We start from the raw sequence: 18642 nt of genomic DNA on the forward strand, positions 1-18642 counted from the left end.
GGCCTCAACAGAGGGAAACATGAACAACCAAAGACTTTGAGAAACTTGTAATCAGGGAAGACATTTAAAATTCTTATTTTTATTATAGACAAATAACAATGTTACCAATCCAATTTAAGAAGGATGCATTCTTTTAATTTCTATCTCGAAACATATTTTAATTGCTATTCATTGACATTAAATAGAAAATTTTTAGTATTATATATTGGTATTAAATTTTTAAATAATAAAATATTTTAATTCACTGATCACTATCAATACAATATATATTTTATTTTAATCAATTAAATTTATAAGATTATGTTTCATTTTACAATTAAGAAACTCATTTTAAAATTACATATGTATCTAAATATGACCCGTGCGGATGCACAGGTATCGTACTAGTGTTATTCCTAAAAGAGAGTCTCCAAAATAAAAATGATCTCTCGTATTGACCTTTCGAAAGAGACAAACTCACTTGTATAGAAATTTCTTACTAGGTAGAGGTGGCCCGTTGAAAAGTAGCAATGATGGTACAATTGTAAAGAAGTTCCGATTTAAGAGAGAACATTCTGGATAACCTCACACTTAAAGGGAAGTGTTGAGAAAACAAATAATCTAACAAACAAATAATGTAGAATTTGTTCAGGTTTTGGATAATCATAAGATGCAATTACAGAATACAAAATGTTTCTTTTTTAGAAAAATAGATAAATACATGTTTGAATTCGCTTTTAGAAAAGTTTAATGTAATTTTACAAACATAGAATTACTTTCATATGTTTGGGTATTTTTAAGAATAATATTTTTAATTCAAGTCAAATTTATGTGAAGGTATTGATATAAAAAATCATGTTTAATTTAATTAATTAAAGTTAATTTCATAAAATATATTTCTTTAAAATTAAATTTTCGAAAAAAAATCCAAATAACCATGTTTAATAATTTATTTACACCAAAAACCATCTTTTCGGAAAAATTACCTGTATGACCAGGTTTCAGAGGTGGTCTCCACATAGGAGCCACCTCAGGTGGCGCCAAAGACCATTTTCTCTTAACTCATGCGCCACCCCATGTGGCATCAATGTATATTTTTGCCTTTTAAGCCACCTAGGGTGGCGCCTATATGCATTCCTATTTTTTTTTTTGTTTTTTTTTTGTTTTTTTTAATTGTTTATATACTATTTTTTTTAATTTTTTTATTTATTAATAAAATTGTTTTTATTTTAAAGTATTAAAAAAATATATATATTAAATTGCAACAGATAAGATCAGTGAATCAGCTAACTCGAGCGTCCACGGAAAAGAGTAGTTCATTCATTAATTAAAAGGTACATAGAAAATAACCAACAGAAAAAGATAAAGTAAAACATCTAAGAAATCACCACGGTTAAAACAATGTCATTAGGTCCATGCATCATTTGAATGGCATCAATGTCGTATTCCACGTTATCCCAGAAAGTTATCGTTGCTCCAGTCACATCATCAGCCCTTGTTTTAAGCCTCTTGATGCTTCTTATCTGTTCGCCGGCCTCGTACTCCCCCTCTAAAAATCTCAGGAGAGTCCTCTTGAGTTGCTCGACGGAAGAGATATTCCAAAACATAACCGGCATGGGAGGTTTGACGGCGGAGAACATGACATGTCCGTTCCTTCTGCGATACTCCGGTTCAGGTTCGGCACGCCATGTTGATCTCTGGGGCGGCAACTCTGTTGTCCGGTGACATCCATCTGGCCTAATGGTTGTCCGGCGAGGCATGGTTGTGTTTGTGTGATTGTTTGGTATTTGGAGTTTGTGTATCTGTGTGTAAACTCAACCATAGGAGCCCCTAATTTATAATAGTAGTGGGTAGAAAAAAGTAATGATGTTGCGTACTGTTTACAAGCACGCCTAACATGTATGATAAATGTAGACACACTGATCAATGACTGACTTGATGGAGCTAGACGAAAGCATGCGTATTTGACTGTCCAAAATAAAGAGTGGCAGTATGGGCCATGAAGACAAATTCACAACGAGACAAAGACATAACTAGTTGATTTAATAAAGGATAATACAAATACATAACCAATAGAAATACAAATACAAATACAAATACAAATACAAATACTAATACAAATACAAATACAAAAACATTATCAATAAAAATACAGATACAAAATACAAATGACATACAACTAATTGTTGGTGGAATTTGATCCACGGTTAGGACATGTATTTTTATTGTGCCCGACTTCACGACATATGCTACACTTTCGTACCATTTTCTCATGATCCATCTCGGTTGTGATCCGGGTGCTGTTCGGACGACCTCTTTTCTTTCTCCGCATGTTATCATTATGCCAAACCACGTCCCCTTCATACGCAGGCCAATAATCCTCCTTTGCCATCACTTGAAATGAGTTGTTGTACACCCCGAGCAAGGTATCCGCCTTGTAAATGGGAGATAAAAGTGCTAACGGATCTTGATGCGCATACGAACATGCTGCAATTACATGAGAGCATGGCATCCGAAAGGCTTGAAACTTTCCACAATCGCACCACCCTTCATCTATAAGAACCCTGTATTGTTGTCTCGGAAGGCCCTCGTTATGGTCAATCGTTTCTTTAACACTGAAGGTCCGGTTGAATCGATCGAAAGATGTCACAATGTGGCTGTTGGCTTTGGCAGATTGCTCTTTCATGAATTTGACGCATGTTTCGCTCCATAATTGTCCGGATTCTATAACTGCATTCCAACGCTCACCTCTTCTTGCGAAAAGAGAAGTCATCCTATAGTATGTTGCTTCCACCAAGGCAGTAATCGGAAGGTGTCTGATGCCCTTAAACACCCCGTTCATAGACTCCACAAGATTCGTAGTCATGTGCCCCCATCGCTTCCCGTTGTCGTATGATCTGGTCCATTTCTCTCTAGCAAGATTGTCTACCCATCTGCCTGCATCTGGATTTGCCGCTACAATTTCATGTCGATAATATTGGAACGTCGGTTGAGTCAACGCATATCCGGCATTGACAAGAGTCTTCCGAAGAGCCTTGTCCTTTATCTCCCGCATGAAATTTTGTGCGATGTGTCGAATACAGTAAACATGCGTTGATGTAGGGTTTTGCCACCCATTTGCTGGATTGTTGTACGCACTCTCGATGGCAGCATGTCTGTCTGAAATCAAGCAAAGTCCAGGTTGGGGGGCAACGTGTGTCCGAAGATTTCTGAGAAAGAAACCCCAACCTCCAACAGTTTCTCCTTCCACAAGAGCGAAAGCAACAGGAAAGATGTTACTATTTCCGTCTTGAGCCACAGCCATCAACATGGTGCCTTGATATTTTCCGTACAACCAGGTTCCATCTATTTGAAGAATTGGTTTGCAATATGAAAATCCTTGTACACATGGGCGGAAAGCCCAGAAGAGCCTGTGGAATATCACATTTCCTTGAAGTGACGTTCCGTCTGGAGATTGCGCCGGAAGGGTCTCTAAAATAGTAACAGTTCCAGGAGCATAAATTTGAAGCGCATATAAGAAATGTGGGAGTCGTTTATACGAATCCTCCCAATTTCCATACACAACTTCGATCGCCTTGGTCTTCGCCAGCCACGCCTTTCTATAAGACGGAGTGTAGTTGTACGTTGCAACGATATGAGAGATTATCGTTTTCACCTTTAACGATGGATCTTTTTCAACTAGAGGCAAGATTTCTTGACAAATGATGTCATAACTTAGCTTACGGTGATCTTGTGAAACATTTGTGTTAACACATGTGTGATCTTGGGAAATATATCCTATAACCCATGGGTCACTTCTCTTCCTGTATGATGCATGCAACCTGAATCCACAATCAGTGTTTCTACAGTAAATTTTGTACCTTTCGACATTGGCGCGATCAACTCTAAAATCAACATTGTTTGCCATATGAAATCTTTTTATGGCCATGATACATGCCTCCTTAGAACGAAATATGTCTCCTACTTTTAACCGTTGATCTGTTTGGGTGTATGGATCATAGAAAATATCAGTCGATGGTTCGTCATCCCCATCAAAATTCAGGTTCCTCATGTGCGCTGGAGGCATATGCACTTGATCTCGTGGTACAACAACTTCCGGTTCATCTTCACTTTCCCCGTTGACCAGGTTATCAACTTCTATTTCCGGTGCTTCTTCTTCTTCATCTACAACGTCGACCTCTGCTTGCTCGTCTCCAAGTGCATCAATGACTTGTGACTCAACCATTTGTGTGGGTTGAACTTCTGGTAGAGTAACATACAGTTCTATGCATTCGTAACCAGAATACTCATGATTGGCAAACATATTCTGCATGTCTTCATCGTCTTTGATCTCAACTTGGATAAACTTGACCGGGTTGTCTCCACGAAGAAATCGATATTGGTAAAAAATCTGGGATACACCACCCATTGCAAGCTTCGTCTCTAATCTCCCTTTGAAGTAACTGAAATTTGCTTTTTTGCTTAAACAAAATCGTTTAACCTCAGTGTTTCTAAACAGAAAACCAACTTCTTCGTTGTCATATGTCTCGCCAAAAACATGAGCGTTGATAATGTATTGTGGAGGGGCCATTGTTGAGTGGGTAGAGAGTTTTATTTCAGATGTGTAATGTGTTGTGTTATTTTACACGTTAGAGGCTTCCTTTATGTAGACGAACATTGAGTGATGACAATTATGAAGGCGAATACTATACAATCACATGCGTACTGAGTTGATTTGATGAATGCATGACACTACTGCACACCAGACTGTTTCACAATTGATTTGAGGTATGCATGACACTGCTGAACTGCTGCACAGTCGACTTGATCAGACACAACCATACTGAGCAGTGCATACTGTACAATCACATGCGAATAAAGTTGATGGAAAATGAATGCCTGAATCGTCACAAATGTACTGAGTTGATTTGAGGTGTGCTTGACACTGGTGAACTGCAGCACAGTCGACTTGATCAGACTCCATCACACTGTACAATCACATGCGAAGACTGTATGCTAATTATTTTCGGTGAAACAACGGCTAGAAAACCCTAAACCCTAAAAATACTAAAATTAACGTAAAAAACCCTAACCCTAATTTTTTTTTAAAAAAAAAATTATGTGTGCATGTTGGCGCATTAGTTCATTTTCTTTTTTTTTTGTTTTTTTTGCCCTAATTTTGTCTAGTGGTCCCCACTGCCAAAACCCTAATCTGATCCGCCAGCATGTGATCTACCTGCATCGAAATACTGTATGCATGCATGCCTAGACAATTCAGCACCGAACACGGGATGCAGGCCTAGTCTATTATGCCAGAAACAATTAATGCATGCATGCTTAGACAAAGTCAGCACAAAACACGGGAATGCATGGTCATTTCAACACAGAATGCATGTGAACCCATCTTTATCACTTTGATATCTGTATCACATGCATGCTCACCACTTGGCCCTCATGCACTTAACATCAACAACCACCAACCCTCTATAAATACTCTCATAGAATTGCTTTCTTTTCACCAACATATCTTCTTCTTCTTCAAAAAACCACTTTGCATTTTCAAATCCGCAGAAAACTTAAAGAGTTCTTGAAAATGGCTCAACAACTTCTTACCATGGGTGAAACACACAGAGGAACTAGAGCGAACTTGGCGACATATGTAAGTTTATACTTATTTATTTCTAAACTTCTATGCGTATATGATATCCAGTTTAATCGATTTATTTGTGGTTCTTAGGCTGTTGACCGATTCCGTACACGTTCTCACGCTTATGTTGAACCCGACGAGAGGATTATTCCGAATCTCCAAGCATGTGGCTTCGGACATATCATAAAAATCAGCAACAACACCATAGACAGAAAATTCATCCTTGCCTTACAAGAGCGATGGAGGCCTGAAACCCACACGTTTCATCTTCCAATAGGTGAGTGTACTGTTACTCTAGAGGATGTTTATATGTTGCTTGGTCTGTCCATTTATGGCAAGGCTGTTAATGGATCTGTTCAACAAGCTAATTCACTGTGTGAGAGAGTGTTGGGAAGAGATCTAGTTGTGCCTACTCAAGGTTCAAGAGGCCAGGGTATCAGTCTGGTCTCCCTTAGAGCTTATTATGATGAACTCGTCTTGATGGACAACTCTACCGAGGAGCATGTTTGGTTAATGACTAAGGTCTATATAATGCTGATGTTTGGTAAACTTTTATTCCCGGAGTCGACAGGTAACACTGTCAACTTTTTCTATTTAAGTAAATTTGATAGTATTAGCAAGATTAGGAAATATAGTTGGGGGTCCGCCGTTTTGGCGATGTTATACCAGTCTCTTTGTAAGAACGCGGTTGCCGAGAAGTGCACCTTCTATGGATGTGCGTTCCTCCTACAAGTATGGGGTTGGTGGAGACTGCGTTCCACATAATTTAATTTTTAGACCTTTGAAGATTGTTGCTTTGATTTTGTTGGACCAACGATGTAATTCAGAGTGAGTTTGTTTTGGATTTAGAAAAATATAATTTTGTTTTTAGAAAATTTTTAATAGAAAGTGAAGAATTTTTATATTGAAGATACTTGCTTAAAAAAATTGAAAAAACTATTGAGATTAGTTTTTTTAGTTTTAAGACTAAAAATGAACTTTCAATTAAGACTATTTAAACTCTAATTAAAATTTTGTTGTAATCACATTCTCAATATCTAATTTAGCATTTTTATAGTGATTTTTTATTTTTAAATATTTTTATTAAATATTTATGACAATAAATTATACTTTCTTTTGGTCTTATTTATACAGTAATTATTTATGAAATTTAAAAATAAATCATTTTTTTAATAAATAAGACTAGATATACTAATAACAACAAATTGATTCTATAAACTATTAAAATAAATCAACTTGAAAGTTCATATTCCAAGATAGTAAGGTCGATGATCTTCTAATCAAAGATATATCATAAAGTTCATATTCCACACTTTGATAATTAAAATATGAATATTTCCTTCAAGATAATGCGAACACTCTTCAACTTTATGTTGTTTACTTACCTCAAATTACACGTAAAACTTTCCATCACATTAGCACTATAGCTTATATATAAATACATCACATTATCACAAACTATAGAAACCAAAACAGAACCCAAATCAGAACCATGTTTTCATCACCCACTTCAAACTTAGCATCTTTAATCCTCTTGATATCAACAATTTCATTAGCAAAATCAGCTTCTCTTGAAGAAAACTTTGTCCAATGTCTGAGTTTCTATTCAGACAAAGCAGCGCCATTTTATGCAACAATTTACACACCAAACAATGCTTCATTCAACAACATCCTTAATTCTTCAGCACAGAATTTAAGGTATTTGGTGCCTTCGGCTCCGAAACCCGAGTTTATATTCACACCTTTAACCGATTCTCATGTCAAAGTAGGTGTTGTTTGTTCAAAGAAACTTGGTGTTCATTTAAGAGTAAGAAGTGGTGGTCATGATTATGAAGGACTATCTTATGTTTCGGAAATCGAATCGCCTTTTATAATCATTGATCTTGCCAAACTTCGCGATGTGAACGTTGATATCGAAGATAATAGCGCTTGGATTCAAGCCGGTGCTACTATTGGAGAAGTTTATTATAGAATACATGAGAAAAGTGAAGTTCATGGCTTCCCTGCAGGTCTTTGCACAAGTTTAGGTGTTGGTGGACATATAACAGGAGGTGCATATGGATCCATGATGAGAAAATATGGTCTTGGAGCCGATAATGTTCTTGACGCGAAAATCGTCAATGCAGACGGAGAAATTCTTGATAGAAAATCTATGGGGGAAGACTTATTTTGGGCTATTAGAGGTGGTGGAGGAGGAAGTTTTGGTATTCTTCTTTGGTGGAAGATTAAGCTTGTTCCTGTTCCGAAAACCGTGACGGTTTTTACCGTTACGAAAAGCTTAGAACAAAATGGAACTAAGATTGCACATAGATGGCAAGAGGTGGCACCAAATATTGATGAAAATCTCTTTATGAGAGTTATCATTCAGCCGGCTAGTGTTGCAAACAAAACTCAAAGAACTATTACTACTTCTTACAATGCGCAATTCCTCGGTGATTCGGAGAAACTCCTTCAAGTTATGAAGGAAAGTTTTCCAGAATTAGGTTTGACAAAACAAGATTGCATGGAAACTAGCTGGATCAAATCTGTTATGTATATTGCAGGCTTCCCGAATGATACGCCACCTGAAGTTTTGCTTCAAGGAAAATCAACATTCAAGAATTACTTCAAAGCAAAGTCGGATTTCGTAAGAGAGTCTATACCGGAGACCGGCTTACAAGGATTATGGCAAAGGTTGTTAGAAGAAGACAGTCCTTTGATGATTTGGAATCCATATGGAGGCATGATGAACAACTTTTCTGAATCTGATATCCCTTTTCCTCACAGAAATGGAACACTTTACAAAATTCAGTATCTAACTCTTTGGCAAGATGGTGATAAGAATGAATCAAAGCATGTTGATTGGATTAGGAAGCTTTATAACTACATGACTCCTTATGTGTCTAAGTTTCCAAGGGAAGCATATGTGAACTATAGAGATCTTGATTTGGGAATGAATAAGAAGAATGATACAGGCTTTATACAAGCAACTTCTTGGGGGAGCATGTATTTCAAAGATAATTTCAACAGGTTGGTGAAAATTAAGACCAAAGTTGATCCTGAAAATGTGTTCAGACATGAGCAGAGTATTCCTCCACTTCCAGTTTCAACTACGCAGCTAAAAGATAAGAAGTACGAGAGCTGGGAATAAGGCACTGATGCAGTGTTGTTTGAATGAAATAGACAAATAAAAGATATACTTTGAACTTTTCTGTTTTTGGTGTTTTTAATGTTGTATGATACTGATGCAATACTTAAACATTGCTTTTATGTTTTTGTGGTTTTCTTAATGTTGCATAAATATAGTTCTTACAAATATCTGATATAGAATACTATTTGGAGTTCTTAACTCTTTGATGATCCTATCATGAACTGAACAATTTGGACGTTAAATGCCACTTTGGAAACGAAATTGGTATTTAAAATTATAAATTTACATAGATTAACCAATATAAATAGGAAACAAGATATTCTCCCCCAAAAAAATAGTGTACAAAATTTGACAGCTACATCAGCCAATATCTCAATGCTCTCAGCCGCCTAATTTCCTATAACCTGTACAGCTTTTCAACGAGTAACCTCGATGAATCGGAACAAAAATATTACATCAATTCATCTTAAGGTACTGATTTAAAATAAAATAAAAACTAATCAGTGCATTTTAAAATGCCATATAGCGATTCCCTTTGATGTTCCGCTAGTCCAAAAAACCACTTCTTTAAACCTTCAGTGTCATCAGAAATAGATTTACTAGAATATGCTGAAAGATTAAACTCATTCTTCAAAACTGCTTCTAAATCAAGAGGAAGAAGGGCAAACAGAGCAGTGGCTGCGGCAATTTGAAGAGAAGTGCCTGCTTTGATGGAAAAGTTGTTTAGATAAGACAATAATTTAGATCTCAAATTTTCAATTCCTTGGTCTTCATATCCACCAGCATCAACTCCAAACCTGATAAAGAAAAAGATTAAAAAGAATAGAAAAAGAAACAGATCACAAACTTTAAAACAATATCATCAAACAAAGGTCAATTTACCTTCCAAGCTGACCAAGAAGAGCAATGATAGCAACCGCAGCGTTCTCCACCACACAAGAGTCCAGTACATGAAGCAGCTGAGGAACAAGTTTTGTGTTGGTCCATTGCCAGCCCTGAATTATAAGAGAAAACTACATGATCAGGCTCAGGAACCATTAAAATAAAGGAAATATGAGAACATAAAAAATTAGCAATTGTGTAAAGACAAGTTGAATGTCACAAAAACATAAAATAGAAAATTGACAAGGTTTTCATTATTAAAGAGGCAGTCAGAGAAACATTTGAAGAATAAAAGAAAAGGGGGGTTGAGGTGAAGCTATCAAACTAGAAGACCGGGTATCTAAAGATTTATCCAGGTAGTACACTCATCAGACCCGTCACAGAAAGATTTGAAAGCTCAACCATAGATAATTTTAAATGAACCCATACAACAAACAGAAGCTGTTAAAATATCCCTTAAATTAGCTAGCTTTAATGACGATGTAGAAAGAAGCAAGCATCAATATAAGGAACCAAGAAAGTAATTTTTGCTACAAGGTAAACATTATCCATGCAGTTTCTAATTACAACAAAGGTCCAATAAGTTAATAGATTTCCGCCATCAACCAAGATATGTTTGAGAAGATAATATTGAAATACAAAATTTAATATTTCAGGATGACAAGTAGACCCAGATTTAAAAGTTCACTTGTCTCAGAAAATTACAACTGACATCTGTTTCTTGGACACTTGCCATGTTTAATTTATAAAGTAGGATTTCTATTAATCATATATTGTATTTATTTTCCAATTATAAAAGTGACTTCCAAAAAGAAAACCTTGCTGAGGAATGGAAGTACAGAAATACAGTCATTTAAAATTGGAGCATTAAAAAGACAACTTAATGAAAGGACCATATTAACTTGAAGCACGAAAAGAAATACCATTTTGTTTGAAACAAGCTCCAACAATGAGAGGATGTCACTAAGTTGGCAAAAGTTAACATCAATACGAACATCTGGTTGAGTATGACAAGCCACTTGGTTTTTCAAACAGCATGACACATCACAACTTATGCTATCGGTACATGGAACTATATCCTGATTAGAACACTGTCCATTATTATAATTGTCTGAAAGGGATCTGAAACTTGACGAATCAAACTGTCCTTCCTGAAATAGATGCTTCTTGATCTTTTCTAAAAGCAAGAATGTAACAGCATCAATGGACTCGGCACCTTCCGAGAAAGGGCACTTAACGTTGGTACATAAATCAGTACGCAGCTGATTTATTGATGGAAGACAAGAAGCAGGAGTGACAGATATGCTCCCTCCCTCAAGAAACATAACTAGAGATTTCAAGACAGTCACCGTCAAGCCAAAACTGCACGAGTCAAAATACTTTTTTCCACCCAGGTTAGCAAAAATGTGAAGAATAGTTAGCGCCATAAAAATATCATATCTGCACAGTCTAAGAATATTATATGATGCCTCGGAAAGAAATCCAATATAATTGGTTGCAGCACATATTGATGCTAGTATAATACCCGCCGCTACCAACTGCTCATCAGTAGCTTCTTTAGAACATAATGTGTCTACGCCATCCAGAAAACTATCATTTCTCAAATTACTATCGGATGGAGTCTCAGTAGGTACTATAACTTTTCCTTCTATAAGAAAATCTTCAATGAGGCGGAGCAGCTCCAGCAACGAATTTTTTTCTAACAGCAAGATCCTTGTGTCTGCATCAGCCAGAACTGCCCAAAAAATAGAAAAGTTATAGGTTCAACAGAATATTGCCCAAAAGTTACAAGAAATCAAAACCTCTACTTAAATATACTTATACTCAATACAAGTTTAATATCTATGTAATAGGTTTTAACAATTGGTATTCGATATTCAACTCACTATTAGAATAGATTTTCTAACTTAATAACACAACTACAACATGATGTATGATACATTAACAATTTCTAACCGCTCCCTCTGTTCCAAAATAAATGACATCCCAGGTTTTTCACGCAAAATAAGAAAAACTGTAAATGACTGACAGAATGTTGCAAATAAATTTGGTGTAGAATTGGAAAAAGATATACATGGTCACATTGAAAAAGCAAAACGACGCTTATTTTGATGCATTTTTATATGCTAAAACGATACTTAATTTGGAATAGAGGGAGTGAATCTAGCATAACATTGTTTCAAATATACAGAACACAAATGAAACATGAAAGAGATGAATAAACCTCTACAGATGTGTTCAGCATAAGAATTCAAGCAATGGATTAAGTTGCCACCACTAAATTTCATTGCCGTCTTGGTAAAGTTGAACAGCAAAAGTGTCAACAACACGGAAAGCTTTTCCCTGACAGAAATTAGAAGAAATAATGACCATCATTTGCCTTCATAAAAACTATAAGACAAAATGTTCAGTAGATAACTATGAAGCATTTATACAGGAAAGGATAACACTTGCATGTCTAAGGGTAATAATTTGAGAAAATGAACTCTAATGTAACTACATGTGTTAATATTGAACATCTACATATTTCAATGTCAGACACCCGCATGCTTCAGCACCGGGATGCCTTTGACACGAAGTAGTAAAGAAAATTAGATTATTAGAGTCTTACTTTTGTGGGGATATTTCTTCCATGTCAACTGCAGTCAGAATGCTAGCAACTTCCCATCCTGTTTGAGTATCCAAACTGCACCGTGCTATACAATTCCTTGTAGCAAGAAGTTTCCTAGATATGCTACTGTTATCATCCCTATCTGATACTATGAGACAAGAATTAGGAAATTGATTGTGTAAAGATCCATTTCCAGTATCTGCCAAAGATGTATCCTTTAAATTTTCCAAAGAATGAGTCTCCTGCAATGTTACATCAGTTGGTATAGCCTGCTTTGACTTGTCTCCATTACAAGGAACTGTAAATGCATCAAATTTTTGCATGTTGGAATTCATCTCAACATCAATGACATCGCATCTAGTCGAAGGAGACAAATCTCTTTGATTCAACAAGTCTGTATGAAGAACTTTGTCCTGAAAAGGCTCCATATTTAAAGAACTTTGTCCTGAAAAGTCTGTATGGAGACAAATCTCGAGAGATAGTGGTGACAAGGGTGCATTCATGGCTCTTCTATAGCATTCCTCATCAACGGCATTTTCTAAATCTAACAACTTCATAGCATTTCCACTATATATTTCATCAAATATCCTCTCCCTGCATGTCTGAGTAGTTTGAGTATATAATGCAGGACAGGTGGTTTGTCTGAAGCCATCTGCATCCTCATAGACTCCAGCTTTTGGGTCTTCTGCTTTCTTTTTCTCATCCACAGGTGTATGTTCTTTTTCCCTATGAGATTTCTTTCTCTTCTTGTGGGGCCTGTCACTCTCTGCCTGTAGATTATCCCTATGATTAGTGGCCATCTCTCTCCCTCCCTCACCAGATTCGTTGATTTTGTCATACAATAAACCACATAAATCAGAGAGCTTATCTTCTAGTTGTGTGTTTAACTTCTTACCCTCAGAAGACAAATTTGCAACACATTCGATTGTATCAGAAATCCTATTCCTTATTCCATCATGACAAATAACTGATCTGTCAAATGGTTTCAACATACTTGATCTTGCATTGAAGTTCTCCTCAGCTGATTTTGTTGATGTGGTAACTTGCAAAGCACCCCTTTCCTGTGAGCCCATCAAGTGTGCATCAGAAAAAGACGCTGTACTAGAATTTAGTGCATAACTCTGTATCGATGTTCTGTTTGAGCCTCCTATTAGAGGCTCCAATTTATAACCAGTACCTGTGATGGGTTCAGTATAATTCCCTTCAGATATAGCAAGAAGTGGAGGATTCTGCATGCTCTTCCTTAAAGAATCGCATGCACCAACCCTTACGCTGCAAGGCTTCGTAAGTTCCTTTTCAACACAGCTGTGCATTTGAGGCATACCTAGATTGCAGAGTTGAGTCATGACATCAGGTTTCTGTATGCTTGGCATATTCTGACACTGCAATCCAATCATCCGAAAAAAGAGTGATCAAACAATTGTACAAGTATAAGATATACATGAAAACACAAGTACATAACTATCTAAGAGAAATAGTCAAAGTATAAAATTTCAACTTAAGACCATTCCCTTTACAATATCTATGTTCAACAGAAACCATCCATATCCAATGAAAAGGCGCCATTAAAAATTATCACAGTAGGAACCACTAACACATTGAAATAAGCAAAACAATAAAGGGAGCTATAAAACTAATTTTCACAACCATAAGATACGTATACAAAATCCAATGCATACAGCTAGCCTGCCCCTTTTATCTACATACCTATACTGTGAGAAAATTGGTTACCAACATAAGTTTTGCTTCTAAAGAAACTAAACCACAAAAAACTATAAACCAAAAATTAACATGAGCAAAAGATTTTGTGATCAAATACCAATACAGTCGGCAGTTTCAGCTTTTAGCAAAAACTCATCCAATTAACACAGTTTTACCGGGAGTTGTCTTCCTCTTCTGCTAATCAAAAACCGTCACCCTAAAATTACTATCCATGTGTTAATAATTGAAGTAACTTTAGATCCAATTTCAGATTTAACAGAAAATTCGTAATGCATAATAAAAGCTGTTTTCTACTACCATTCCAGCTGTCTCTTGTAGTTTGTATAATAACATTAAGTTCACTATTAACATTTAAAGACAATACTATTATCAACGATATCAATATTAAACTTAGTATGCATTCATATGGAAACTACTATGTGCCATGGTGATCAAAGGATACAAAATAACAAACTTAATTGTGAACTTGTATTACTGAAGTTCAGCAAGGAAACTAACCTTAGCTGGGCCCTGTATACCTCCTGCGACAGGTGAAAAGGATGCATCCAGCATAGTAAGGTGATTGTAATTTTTAATACAATCAAGCTTTAAACGGTGCAATTCCTGCTGTAAAATGTTACGACAACTTTCTTCGTATTTAAACTTCATCCTTTCATGCTCAAACTTCTTCCTTTCATGTTTTAACTTTTCCCTTGCATGCTTTGCACGTAATTTTTCAAGCTCTAAATTGCTTTTCAAAAGCTGTATTTTATCACTTTCAGCATTCACATTAGAAGATACTCCAGATATTTCAGTGGGTTTTCTTAGAGATGAAAGTTCGTGTATCTTCTGTTTCAAATCCTCAATTGTCTTCTTATTTTCTAATAACTCCTGAGACCTCTGATCAGCAAGATGTTTTGCTTCCTTGGCGCTCTTCCAGTTATCTTGAGCAAGCCTTTTCTGCTCCTCTACTTTAACATGCTCCTCATCTGCGCGTCGCTTTTCTCTAACCGCCTTCTGTTTTTCAATCCCTACCTGTTCTTGAGCTTTTTTCATCTTTGACTCAGCATTCCTTTTTTCTACCAAGAGCTTCTGTTTTTCAGCTTCAACTCTTTTGCTTGCCTCTTTAAACTTCAACAACTCAGAAGCCAGCTTCATTTTAGTTTCAGTAACTTCTTTCTCCAAGTGAACTTGTTGAAGCCTGTACTCTTCAACCTTCTCTGCCTCGATTTTGGAAAGTTGCATCCCCTTATTCAGAGATATTTTCTTCTCTGCTTCCAATAACTTACAAGCTTCAGCAGCCTTCTTTTTCTCATTCTCGGTAACCTTCCTCTCAGAATCAGCCTTTTTCTTTTCTTTTTCCACAAGCTTCTTCAATCTATCAATTTCTTTTTCCTTTTCAGATATATCAGCTTTCAAAGCATTCACATCCTCATTTTCTTCCTGAGCTATTGTGCCACATTTCAGTTGCAATGCATTGATCTCAGATTTTAAGGCAGAAACCTCATTCTCGGCAACCTTCCTCGCAGAATCAGCCATTTTCTTTTCTTTTTCCACAAGCTTCTTCAATCTATCAATTTCTTTTTCCTTATCAGATAAATCAGCTTTCAAAGCTTTCACATCCTCATTTTCTTCCTGAGCAATTGCGCAACATTTCTGCTGCAATGTATTGATCTTAGCTTTCAAGGCAGAAACCTCATTCTCGGCAACCATCCTCTCAGAATCAGCCATTTTCTTATCTTTCTCCACAAGTTTCTTCAATCTATCAATTTCCTTTTCCTTATCAGATATATCAGCCTTCAAAACTTTATTCTCATTTTCTTCCTGAGCAACTGTGCCACATTTCTGCTGCAATACATTGATCTCAGATTTTAAAGCAGAAACCTCGTTCTCGGCAACCTTCCTCTCAGAATCAGCCCTTTTCTTTTCTTTCTCCACAAGTGTCTTCAATCTATCAATTTCCTTTTCCTTATCAGATATATCAGCCTTCAAAGCTTTATTCTCATTTTCTTCCTGAGTAACTGTGCCACATTTCTGCTGCAATACATTGATCTCAGATTTTAAAGCAGAAACCTCATTCTCGGCAACCTTCCTCTCAGAATCAGCCCTTTTCTTTTCTTTCTCCACAAGTTTCTTCAATTTATCAATTTCCTTTTCCTTATCAGATATATCGGCTTTCATAGCGTTATTGTCATTTTCTTCCTGAGCAACTGTTACACATTTCTGCTGCAATGCACTGATCTCAGCTTTTAACGCAGAAACCTCATTCTCAGCAACCTTCCTCTCAGAATCAGCCATTTTCTTTTCTTTCTCCATAAGTTTCTTCAATCTATCGTTTTCCTTTTCCTTATTAGATATATTGGTTTTCAAAGCTTTCACATTCTCATTCTCTTCCTGAGCATTTGTGCCACATTTTTGCTGCAATGCACTGATCTCAGCTTTTAAGGCAGAAACCTCATTCTCAGCAGCCTTCCTCTCAGAATCAGCCCTTTTCTTTTCTTTCTCCTTAAGTTTCTTCAATCTATCAATTTCCTTTTCCTTATCACATATATCGGCTTTCAAAGCTTTCACATTCTCATTTTCTTCCTGAGCAGTTGTGCCACATTTCTGCTGCAATGCACTGATCTCAGCTTTTAAGGCAGAAACCTCATTCTCAGCAGCCTTCCTCTCAGAATCAGCCCTTTGCTTTTCTTTCTCCACAAGTTTCTTCAATCTATCAATTTCCTTTTCCTTATCAGATATATCGGCTTCCAAAGATTCCACATCCTCATGTTCTTCCTGAGCAACTGCGTCATATTTCCGCTGCAATGTAATTATCTCAAATTTTAAAGCAGAAACTTCATTCTCTAACAAAACCTTAGCATTGAATTCTTTCAGCTTTTGCTCTTTTTCAATTTTAGCCCTATCTGATTCTTCCTGGTATGCTGCAAAAAATACAAGTTAACAAATTTGGTTCAATAACACTCTCCCCAAATCTCACACAAATAAAAAGATAAAGAAAGTGTCAAGGGAAAAACAACATAAACACTCAAATCTATCAACTTATTCGAACATAGTTAGCCAAAGATAGGGACTTGAATTACGGAATACACATCTGCACAATGTTTAAACGTACAATTCTTTCAATTTATTATTCAAATAACTTTTAATGTCATCCTATCAAGCACCAACACTTCAAATTGAAAGTGTGTATGCTCTCAAGACAGCATCAACACCAACACAAGACAGCATCAACACCAACACGACTAATTATATTCAATTAATCTCATTTCCTCAAATTATCACTTGAGATATCATGCCGGTGATGTACGAATGCTCAATAAAAGTAATATCATACATACTATTAGTCACTACAGCACAGACACCTAGCACCGACACCTCTGAAAAAGTGTGTCCGAAACTGACGCTTGTGATAACTTTTAATTTATTCATTTTTCAAATTATTACCGTTATGGATGTGTCAGTGTCGTGTCTCCGGTGTCCGTGCTTCGTATTAGTAACTCTAATCAGTCATTTCATTTTTGCTATCATCAACATAACAGAAACGTACAACAAAAACAAATTTCAAATTCAATGTCACCTTTTTTTAGGCTCTCATTCTGAGCTTCGAACTTGTTAACGGTTTGTTCAAGCAGATTCACAGCTCCTCTTAGAGCGTTCCGTGACTCTTGAAGCTTACAATACTTTCTATTCAGCTGCACACAAAATCAAAAACAGAAAATTGTCGATTTCAAATTCAATCGAAACCCAAAGCACCTGAAATTGAGAATTGAGAAGAAAGAACGAAAAATTACCTTAGCACAACAACCATTTTCCGGTACAAGATTCATTTTTGAGAGGATAATGATCTTCTCTGTGATGCATATGAGATCTTAGAGGATCGTTAAACCCGTAAACCCTGATTTTCACATTCAAGTTACTCTTCAGTGTTGGTGTTGTAGTGCTTAAACCTTGTGTTTCGAACCGACTCAAGTCTGTAAACCGGGTTTAAAATATGGACCGGTGGGTCTGAGTGGTTCAATCGAATGATGTCATAAAATCAATGTTGAACCGATATACTCTAGACGAACCGTTCTGATGAAAAAATGCGAAGGTAAGAAGAGAAAGTTAGGGGCGGCTGTGAAATAGCCAAAAACCCTAATTAATTAGTTAGAGAATTTAACTTGTGACCCCAAAATTTTATTTTATTTGACACCCTTATTTTTATTATTTTAGAAATGTACTTGATGAAATAGGAATAATTTTGTCGAACGAAATTTTTGGAAGCGAAAATCAAATATCCGGTATTGACAAAATTTCTAGTAGTTCATATAAATTTTCGGAACATTAAAATTTTTGACAGTGCATTTGAAATTTCTTATATGATTAAGTTTTTACCGGAAATTTCAAATTTACTATTATGTATTGAAAATTTAGTGGTATAATGAAATTTTCGATAGTGTACTCGTTCAGAATTTTTCAACGATCCGAATTTTGCCGACATATTTAGAGGGTTTAGATTACACCAATAAATTTGTGTGGTCTAGAATAAATCGTCATCATTTAATATAATAAAGCAAAAGGAGTATTTTGGCAAGTTTGCCAAGTGTCACTCCCTTATGTATTCTAACATTTTTTTCCATTCTATTTATAGTAATTTCTATTATTTCTTTATTTATTTTTTATTTAATTTATTTAATTATTTGGTTATATTTACTTAATTATTTATATAAC

The 18642-nt window shown here is 36.0% G+C and overlaps 2 protein-coding genes across 2 annotated transcripts; one reads left to right on the forward strand and one right to left on the reverse strand.

Annotated features, from left to right (window-relative positions):
• Positions 1-7057: 7057 nt before the first annotated feature.
• Positions 7058-8868, forward strand: LOC131638234 (berberine bridge enzyme-like 13). Its single transcript, XM_058908785.1, has one exon. The coding sequence runs from the start codon at positions 7098-7100 to the stop codon at positions 8733-8735; it is 1638 nt and encodes a 545-aa protein (XP_058764768.1). The 5' UTR covers positions 7058-7097; the 3' UTR covers positions 8736-8868.
• A 134-nt stretch (positions 8869-9002) lies between these two features.
• Positions 9003-18011, reverse strand: LOC131638233 (uncharacterized). The gene is made up of 8 exons (XM_058908784.1): positions 17724-18011; positions 17510-17624; positions 14449-16853; positions 12229-13610; positions 11842-11960; positions 10541-11352; positions 9618-9730; positions 9003-9532 (listed from the first exon to the last, which is right to left on the reverse strand). Exons 1-8 carry the CDS (start codon positions 17757-17759, stop codon positions 9232-9234), a joined length of 5283 nt encoding a protein of 1760 aa, XP_058764767.1. The 5' UTR covers positions 17760-18011; the 3' UTR covers positions 9003-9231.
• Between the last annotated feature and the right edge of the window lie 631 nt (positions 18012-18642).

Source organism: Vicia villosa, unplaced genomic scaffold (assembly GCF_029867415.1).
Source record: "Vicia villosa cultivar HV-30 ecotype Madison, WI unplaced genomic scaffold, Vvil1.0 ctg.002224F_1_1, whole genome shotgun sequence".
In the NCBI taxonomy this organism is placed as follows: domain Eukaryota; kingdom Viridiplantae; phylum Streptophyta; class Magnoliopsida; order Fabales; family Fabaceae; genus Vicia; species Vicia villosa.

Bases quoted from the DNA above. Each gene is read 5' to 3' on its own strand.
- LOC131638234 (XM_058908785.1), top strand. From the start codon at position 7,098: ATGTTTTCATCACCCACTTCAAACTTAGCATCTTTAATCCTCTTGATA.
- LOC131638233 (XM_058908784.1), bottom strand. From the start codon at position 17,759: ATGAATCTTGTACCGGAAAATGGTTGTTGTGCTAAG. The intron at 16,854-17,509 runs GTGACATTGAAT...TATTTTTTGCAG, and splicing joins GAATGAGAGCCTAAAAAAAG to CATACCAGGAAGAATCAGAT. The intron at 11,353-11,841 runs GTTTATTCATCT...TTTTTTGGGCAG, and splicing joins TGCTGAACACATCTGTAGAG to TTCTGGCTGATGCAGACACA.